This window comes from Lolium perenne, chromosome 7 (assembly GCF_019359855.2).
Source record: "Lolium perenne isolate Kyuss_39 chromosome 7, Kyuss_2.0, whole genome shotgun sequence".
NCBI classification, from domain to species: Eukaryota; Viridiplantae; Streptophyta; class Magnoliopsida; order Poales; family Poaceae; genus Lolium; species Lolium perenne.
The window spans coordinates 255,427,713-255,437,289 of record NC_067250.2 but is presented as its reverse complement, the minus strand read 5'-3'; the positions used below and the strand labels follow the sequence as shown (position 1 = coordinate 255,437,289).

At 50.2% G+C, this 9,577-nt stretch overlaps 1 protein-coding gene across 1 annotated transcript; it reads right to left on the bottom strand.

Moving 5' to 3' along the window:
• Positions 1 to 7,873: 7,873 nt before the first annotated feature.
• Positions 7,874 to 9,552, bottom strand: LOC127313455 (uncharacterized). The gene is made up of 4 exons (XM_051343957.1): positions 9,319 to 9,552; positions 8,929 to 9,248; positions 8,595 to 8,805; positions 7,874 to 8,512 (listed from the first exon to the last, which is right to left on the bottom strand). Exons 1-4 carry the CDS (start codon positions 9,550 to 9,552, stop codon positions 7,991 to 7,993), a joined length of 1,287 nt encoding a protein of 428 aa, XP_051199917.1. The 3' UTR covers positions 7,874 to 7,990.
• Positions 9,553 to 9,577: the final 25 nt, after the last annotated feature.

Sequence of the window (9,577 nt, the reverse complement as noted above, 5' to 3'; positions counted from 1 at the left end):
AAGGAACTCCATGAAGTTCTAGTAAACCGGTGAAGGCTGACGGACATAGTTCTTCTGAATAAAAGCAACCTTTTGAAGAAATGATTATGAAAACCTGCATTGGTATTAGACTTTCTGGTCTAATGCCGTAGCTAGTGCATTAAACACCTCTTTCCTATAATGAACTTGTTGAGCACGCTCGTATTCATCCCACTCTTAAATCCCCTGCTTAGATCTGGAGTCATCGGAGGAGGATCTACAGTGCAACTCGAAGGCCGAGGAGTCAATAGCTACTTCAAGAGACAGGACCATGTCAGGAGAGTCAGATACCACATTCAACAAGGAGAAAACCTAGATTAGCAATAGAAAGGAACTAGCTTCCTAAACCTAGTTCCTATTTAGCTAGAATCTATTCTTAGCCTCTATAGCTAGTTAATTACTCTACAAATAGAGTTCGTGATAGGATTAGACTACGAGTCGTTCTTCTGGAGTTTATTTGCAGTTTTACCTCAGTGTAAAATAGGAGGCTGTGCAGATCTTCTGTAACAGAGTCGGAGTTGTAATTCTATAGACATGCCTTGGACCCGCATATGTTTCTGTTGTACCACTCTGAGCGATATAATACTAGTGGAACGGTGTTTCATTGGTGTTATATCAGACTTGCATACTACACCATGCAGTGGTATGCTGGGTCACCACAGCCTCGTAGCTCTTGTTTTTGGCGGCCAAGGTCTGGATTCTCTGCTGACTCTTTTTGAGCTTCTCAGCGAGATCCGACAGTTCTTGGGCATGCTTCTTCAAGAGTTCTTTTTTCTTCTTGGTCTCCTCCTCGGAGGATTCCTTTAGGAATTTCTTGAGAGATTCATTCTCCGCCTCAAGAACTTCGATTTTGGCGGAAAGAGAGTCGATTGAGGGCCGTTTGGCAATTTCATCTGGAACTCGGAATTTCAACAACAAGGTTAATATAGTTACATTGACAATACTGGGGGCTTAGTCGGAGTTACTACCTTCAAAACCCTTGATACGGGTCTCCAGCAGCGCAATGGCCTTCTGATTATCCGCGTCCCTGGTTTGAAGCAGTTCAATTTCTTGTCTCTGCTCCAGCACATGGGTGCGCAAATCTTCGTGCAGCTTCCGCGTGTTCTGTGAGAGCAGTTTTAAGGATTACACGGAAATTCAAACTTGTGGGGGCTGGACGGAAGTTAAAGTGTTTAGCATGTGAAAATTTTGATTTTCCGCTACAATCTACAGTTTAAGACATTGGCTCATACATGTTACTCGGAAATGCATAAACCAATGCCTGGGGGCTGGTGTTACCTGACGCACATGCTTGTGCTTGGCGAAAAAAGCTTTGATGCCACCCTCTAGCTCAGTCAGTTCCCGCTCCTCCGTGTTCGCAGGCCCCCACACCTGCTCCATCATAGCGGAAATTTCCGTGTGGCGTTGTGAAAGGGGGACCTTTTGCAGAACTGGGAAGAAGTGAGGATGAGTCTGGGGCGTTCCGGTGGCGCCGCTCAAGCGGAGTTTCCGATCGACTAGGTCAGTCGGAACTGCAGTGTAGGTAGCCGTGGGCTGCTCAGGCGGAGGTGCAGATGAGGAGGCGCCCTTGCCGGAATCGCCCTTATCAGATTCGATAGTTGGATCCTCCGGAAGTTCATCAACGTTGATGACATCCTTGGGATCCAACTTGGCGGCGGATGAGGCCTTGGGCGGAACCTCCACCTCTTGGGTAACTGGAATAGAAGCTGGAGACGGCTTGACCCTCTTCTTGGTGATCTTGGGGGCTTGGCTTCCGGAGCTCTTGCTGCAATAAAAGGATAAGGAGCATAAACAAGTTAGTATATGTTAACTCACAGCAGCAACAAGATCTTGTTACGGAAACCAAATGCTTACCCAGTTGGTATGAAGAATTGATGGATGTTGGGTTGAGCGCGGTTGCTGGTATCAATCATCTTGAGACGTTTCTTCTACGCCTCCAGCTTACGGGTGGCCGCGATGCTAGGTGCTTCGCGGGCACGTTTGGCTGCAGGGCTGGAGGGAGCAGCCCTCTTCCTCTTGGGAAGACGCGGAGCTTCGGGAGCTTCCGCCTCAGACGCGGCTTCCGGGTCGGTATTACCGGTCTGCGGGGCCCGGAGGAGAGTTCCGAGCTCGCCTTCCTCGAGGGCTTCGAGCTTTGTTACCAAACCAAGACTTAGACAAAATAAAAGGCATGAAGGAATTGACAGGCACGTCAGGATAACGTACCGCGGTCCCGGAACCGTTGGTGTGGATCTCTTTGTTACACACGTGAACGTGAAGCTCACGCGGAATCTTGATGAGGAGCCGGGTCCTCTTATCGATGGCGTCGGCGGAGAGATTATCTTTTGTGGCGCGCATTGGATCGTCGCGCCCCGTGTAGTGGAACATCAAGCGGTCCCGATGCTGAAGTGGCTGGATCCGCTTGGTGAACCAAGACATGGTAAGGTCCTTCCCCGACAGACCCTCCTCCGTGAGCTTGCAGATCCGCCTAACGGCGCGGGTCAGCTGAGGCGACTCGGAGAGGTGAGGGCACTGCGTCCATGCCGGAGTTTCGCTGGCGGGGCTGTTCTTGAATAATGGAAGTTTTCTGTCGCTCGCCGGGTCGGAGACGTCCTTCAGGTAGAAGAAGCCTCCTGACCAGTACCGCGCGGATTCGTGGCGGTCCGTATGGGGGTAGACGCGGCCGGGGCGGAGCATGAAGGTGATGGATCCGCAAGTCGCCAACTCAGAGGTTTGGCGGATCTTCTCCTTCTTGACGGAGAAATAGTATTGGAAAAGAGGAAGTTCGGGAGTTACCCGGAGGTGGCCCTCGCAGAGAGTGACGTGGTTGCTGATCGCTAGGACGCTGTTTGGCGATATGTTGTGGGGCTGGAGCCCGTACGCCTTTAGGATTTCCGAGAAGAAATCCGATGGCGGAAAAGAAAAACCTCGCTCCACCAGCGCCTTGGTTACGACCATCTCGCCATCCTGAGGGGCTGGAGCTTGGGAACCCGGAACTGTTCGCCAGCTTCCGGGAAGCAGAAATCCTTCTGCTTCCAAGTTCTTCAGTTCCGTCTCAGTGGTGGTGCAGGGCCACCATTTTCCTTTGGCTTCGGAGTCTCGCTGACGAGCCTTGGATTTCTTGGCAGCAATCTCTTCCGCCTTCTGTTCTGCCTGTTCCTCCCCGGAGGCTTTCTCCGGGTTAGCAGAGGTTCCTTCGGTGTCCTTACCGGAGTCCTTGATGGGATCCAGATGGACCGGGGCAAAGGGTGGGGGGGCGGAGGAGATAGGAGTTGCCATGATGGGCTCGGAGGTTGGAGGCGGAGTCGCAGAAGCCATCTGATGAGAAAAGCAGTGGCGGAAAATGTAACTTAGTCGGATCCACATCATCTTCCTAAAGGATCATCCCTTCTAACTGCGGCAAAAGACTGAAGCTCGAGAACTCACCTTAATGGATTCCGCGGTGGTCGGAGTCGCCGGCGGCGAGGATTTTGCGCGGTGGCTCGCTGACGTTAAGAACACGATGAACTGTGCGGTGGCGCAACAACTCCGGTGAGACTCCGGTGGGTTTTCTGGCAGACTCCGGCACGGCGGAGGAGGAGCTCAAGGGCGGCGCTTTGCAGAGAGGTAGAAAGGGGGGTGAATGAGAGGTTTAGGGGTTAACGGTGGATATTTATAGGCCGTGGGAGGAGATTCGTGCTCCGCATCCTGTGGTCGGAACGCAAGCGTCACGCCGTTGGATGCGCGACACGTGTCGAAACCCTAAACGGTAAAAAATGGCTAAGGATAAGTTACCGCTCAAATCGCGCGAAAATGGCGCTAGAATTGGCGGAACCGTTTGAACCTTTTAAGGTTCCGGGTTGCAGCGCAAAGATACTCGGAAACTTGTCTGTTGCAGGGGAGTAACCCGGAGACATGCTGTGTGCTGTCGATGGATGAAGTCCCGCAGGATGGGGGAATTTTCCGACTAAATGTTGGGAAAGAAAAAAATGTGAAGTTGGAGTTCTTCAAATTTCTCCGCGTTACCAACAATGCCGGAGACCGTAAGGTGCTAGCAAGGCGGAAACTGCAGGTGAAACTCGGAGAACTCTGCGGCCCAGTTGTTGTTGATCATGAAGGATGAAGTCCGGCCCAGGATCAGTTAGCCGGATCCGCACCGACCTTTGGAGGAACCCGGATCCGTGGAGGCCCATGAGGAACCCGGATCCAGTACGACGTATATGGGAGGCGGATCCTTGACGTACACGGCAAGTCATTGTACCGTAGTTAGGCAATCTGTAATCCGGCTAGGACTCTCCATGTAAACCCTAGATCCGTGCGCCTTTATAAGCCGGATCCCGGGAGCCCTAGAGGCACAACCACAACTCATTGTAACAACGCGAAAGCGCCCAGATAATTCCAGACAAGCAGCAGTAGGCCCTGTCCTCGTGCAGGTGTTCCGAAGCTGGGTAAATCGCGTACCACCGTCCCGTGTGCACTCCACCCTATGGCCCCTACTTCTTCTCCCCCTCGTGAGGATCCCTCCTCCGGGGTACCGTCGAATAGGCAACGACACACGCCATGGAGGGGATCTCCCTCCCCCCTCCCCCCCACTCTCGGTTGTTTGGTTGGCCTCAATCTTTCGTGTATTGACGTGTTTTGATCTAAAACCCTCTATATATATCCTCTGGTGGTCTTTTCACATGACGTACGAAGGAGGAGATTGAAAACACATAAATGGAGAGTCTGCAGTCCGTTAGCGACGGAGATCGGAGGGGGAACCACTGCCGGAATCGCCTTCAAGTTGCTCCATCCCCTCTAGTGTGATCTTCATCAACATCTAAAATAATACCACCTTCACCCTCTCTATCTCCTCATTGTAATATCTTGGCAAACATGATGTTGAGTGCAATCTATCGTTTTCACATGATCTATTGTATCTCTATGTCTAGATTTGAGTAGTGACATATTCATGGCTATGGTTAAAGATTTTCTTTATGGTTGCATTCAAGTTTGTTATCTTCTATGATAGTCTTATTGTAGGACATGGTTCCCTATAATAAAATAATAAAGGGTACTTATTATTAAATATCAATAGTTCATAATAATCGAAAAGAAAAACAATTTTTTTTTCAGGTTTTAGATTTCGGCGCAAAAAAATTCAAATCTAAAAAATTTCAAAAAAATCCCTCTCTCTAGTTTCAAACTTTTCCCTCTACCCCTTCTCCACCTTATCCCCTCCTCTTCCTCTTCTCGACCTTCTCCCCTCCTACTCTTCCACTTCTCCACCTTCTTCTCTCCTCCTCTTCCACTTCTCCACATTCTCATCTCCTCCTTTTCCACTTCTCCTCCTTCTCCCCAAAGACGAGCACCACCTCCAGCGATGGCGATAGTTGGGTGATGGTCCCAACATTTAATTAAATTGCGAAAAAATCATACTAGTAGCGGATCTGACCGGCGCATGCGACTAATACTTTAGTGGCAGTGTGCCAAGCCCGCACGCGACTAGTACTTCCATACTAGTCACGTGTCGGGTTCACACGCGACTAGTAAGACTTACCCCTAGCGAGGTACTAGTGGTGTGCCAGGACACGCGACTGGTAACCAAAATGGCATGCGACTGGCAAGCTTTTTTCTACTAGTGACGGGTGATCGAACGATCAAGCATGAGTCACATGGATGATGTGATCGACACTTTGGTCTCTACCTTGCATCTATACCAATGGCCATGATGATCAGGGAGGTATAGTGAATGGGTTATGTAATCACTAAGACATTCTTAGGGATGATAGTTTTGGTGAAGTTCTTTAATAATTTGATTATGACTTGAACTCATAATATTATGAACTAAATCTTAATGTCTTTGCAAATATCTTTGTAGAACTTTTCATACCCCAATGTTTACATCAATTATGGTTCCTTTGTGCGTAATGAGAAACTTAAAATCGATGGGTCTAACTTCATAAATTGGTACCCACGCATGAGGGAAATCCTCATTAGAATTGACATGCTCTAGGTGATACGACAGCCACTAGGAGATGAACTCAAGAACTCCGCGAGTGAGGATGATGATGGTGATTATCTTACTCGTCGTGACTTATCCATGCGCCATGCTTTACTCATTGGATTCTGAGTTGCGAGTGTGCTTTTGGAACACCAACGCATTTGATGTAGTTGATGAACTTAAGGCGTTGCTTATATCGCTAGTCAGAAGAATGAAGTATGAGTGGTTGGACGAGTTTCTTTCAACTAAGTTGGAAGAGAACACTTGCTTAGAGATTCACTTGGCGAACATGCATGAATTCATGGACGCCTATGATTTGCACAGCTGGATGACATACCGATTTGCGATAGATGGGGGTGTTGCGTTTGCTCCCCCAGCTACAAAGATCATGTCAGAGAGAAATCGTTCACCTCTCATGAATTCCAGGCTGAGTTGAGAACTCTAAAAGTAGAACCAATAGTAGGGGAAGTCTATCAACATAGGAGGTATAAATGATGTACACGTTATAAATGTTTTCTTACAAACGCTTGTCGCGGTTCACAAATTATTTGATACTTGGTCAGTTTTAATGAAAATAGAACCAATTGCTTGGGAGTTGTTTTGGGGGAGATGAGGTGACAATGCATGTTAATGACAAGCAAGATGGTTGATGGCCAATGACACTCTCCCTCCACATCTATCATTTGGCTTACTTAAATGGAACTGAATAAATATTTGTAATCATTATGAGTGTGAGCCTTATTAGCATACCTTGCATCTCGCAAGACAAATATTTATATGAGCCAAAGACAAGTCAATTGTCCTTCTTATGAATAAAGCCCTTTATGTTCACGTTTGGTTATGAATGAGTTATTCTTATTACAATCCCGATGATGATAGATTGAACATTTATAAAAACAGTAAAATTCAAAAAATATCCAAACTTGAAAATGATATCTACCGTTTAATTCATGTTTGTGTTATGTGCTTCATTTCGATGAATCACAAGGCCTTTACATATTTGATCTTTTGGCACATGTAAACTATGCCTTATGAATAAAACTCTACCTTCTGGTAAAAAGGATGTGCGCTAAAAATTTGCAAGCTGAATATAGATGGATCATTTGGAGCAGCAGGTGATGCTGGTGCTGCATGATCATCCGGGATCCAAGAGAGGAGACATAATACTGTCGTCTTGCCATCAGCTTCTTTTCTGCAGGGATGCCTTGGAATCTGAATTATTTGCACTAAAGGAAGGCCTATCTTTAGGCCTACAATATTGCAACAAACGCCTAATAATCAAGACTGGTTGCTTGGAAATTGTCAAGCTGTTGGGAACTCGAAGGTAGATCATTTTGTCTACACTACGGTGATTGAGGATATTAAAGCGTTGATGAAAGTCCGTCATGTTTGTATTACTAATGTTAAAAGATGCCAATATATTAGTAGTCATTATTTGGCAAACTATGCTAGAACAAACGATTGTACTACTGTGTGGCTCGCCTCGGGTCCCGAGGGTTTGTCGAGCACACTCCATAGAGATTGTAATACTTAGTGCTGAGTAATACAAAGCCCTATTCACAGAAAAACGAAACCATTTCCTTTTTTATCTAGAAATTAACCTTGACAATGCCCTCGCAACTTGCCATTCATATCTTGGCACTAGCTGAAACTTGTCATTATGTGAGTAGCTAGCTAGATCAAACAACGGAAAAATAATACAAAATTCTGACAAAATGTTACATGTCCAAACTCCAACTACAAAGCCACCACAACACCATCACACAACAACATTCACCTGACGCAGATGAACTTACGGTATTGAATTTTGGTTTCAGAAATATGTTGCCATAGCCGGAATCACTTGATTTTATCGAATTTCAGTGATTCGATTTTCCTTTCAGTCAAATGCCCGGAGATATTATTTGAATTCAGTTGAAATCTGACCAGATATTCATAATATTGGCAAAGAAATATTTATTTGAAAACAATGTGTAATGCAGTAATAGTTGAAACACTATACTGGTATTTACTGACAGATCGGAGGTGACACTAGCTACCATCAGCTACGGTTGGCGCGCCACAAAAATACGGCATGCCTCTCTGCCGGAGCTGCAGAGCCTCCTCCTCCGTCGCCGCCCTCACGTCGAATCCCCCATCCTCGCCGTCCTCCACCGGCAGGCCCTGCTTGAGCCGCCCGAGCCTACGGGCGTGCAGCACCTGCGCCGCCACGACCGGCAGCCGCGCCGCCTCGTACTCGGCCAGCACGCGCGGCGGCGCCGCCGTGTCCCCCCACCTCCCGAGGCACTCCCCGAGCACGCGGGCGTCGTGGACGGACATGTTGGTGCTGCGCAGCCCGTGCGGCGTGGTCGGGTGCGCCGCGTCGCCGACGAGCGCCACGCGGCCGCCCGCCCACGACAGCCGCGGCAGCGGGTCCGCGTCGTAGATCACGTTCACGAACGGCTCCGCCGTCTCCCGGACCAGGCGCGCCAGCTCCGGCGACCAGACGCGGTCGGCCTCGTCCTGCATCCCCGCCAGCGTGGCCTCGCTCACCTTCATCGTCACCGAGCTCCCCTGTTAATCAGCCACAACCACAACCCATCCGTCAGAAGAAGCGCTTGGCAGGGGATCGGCGGGATGGCCAATTCGCCATTACCGTGAGCTCTGGCTCTGGACCGTTGATGTACCAGAGCCAGTTGAGCCTGTTCCCGGGCAGCTCGTAGAGCACGGCGTGCGTCTTGTCGGCCAGGTCGAAGTAGAGGCAGCTGCCGAGCTCCGGGTACTCTCTCCGGATGCCGGTGATGATGTCGGAGCTCTCCTTTCCGGTGAAATCGAACACGCCTCGCCATGCGCAGTACCCGGAGTACCTGCACATTGATCGGATTAAACCGAGTATGCAACGCGTTCAGATGTGAGATACAGAGATTGTTTGCTGCCTGCCTCCTCAATTGATAACAGATCAGAAGAGTGTCGGCAGGCTTGTGACTCACCTCAGTTTGAGGTCAGGGAGGAATCGCCGGCGAATCGACGACGTGCTGCCATCTGCCGCGACCAGCAAATCCCCGGCGACCTCCACGATTTCGCCAGTTGCGAGCACGCGAGCCGTCGCGACGACCCCACGTTTGTCATCATCGTCGCCGTCAGGCACTTCGAACGAAAGGAACTGGTGGCCCCAGAGCACGGTCACCGCGGGCGGCAGAGCCGCGTGAAGCCGCCGGTGCAGCTCGCCCCAGTGCGCCGCTCGGAAGTTGAAGCCCTCGTCCCTCGTCAGCGTCCGCGCCTCCTTCGTCTCGCTGTCCGTTGCTCTGTTCTGCGGCAGCAACCCCATGCGCATAAGGCAAGGAAGGGGGCCGAGTCGGGAGTCGAATCGAGGGGCTTACCAGGTCGACGGCGAGCGGCAGCGTGGCCGCGTCGAGACCCCACCCGGGGATCCAGCGAGCGAGGGTCTCCATAGACTGCGCATCCAGTCCCAGCCCGGCGCCCGTGCCGCCTCCGGCCGCCGGCCCCGCCGCCTTCTCCAGCACCACCGCCTTCCACCCCGCCCCCGCCGCCGCGTGCGCGCAGGCCAGGCCCGCCACGCTCCCTCCCACCACGACGGCCACCCTCTCGGCCATCTCACAAGTCTTCTCCTCTCCCAAC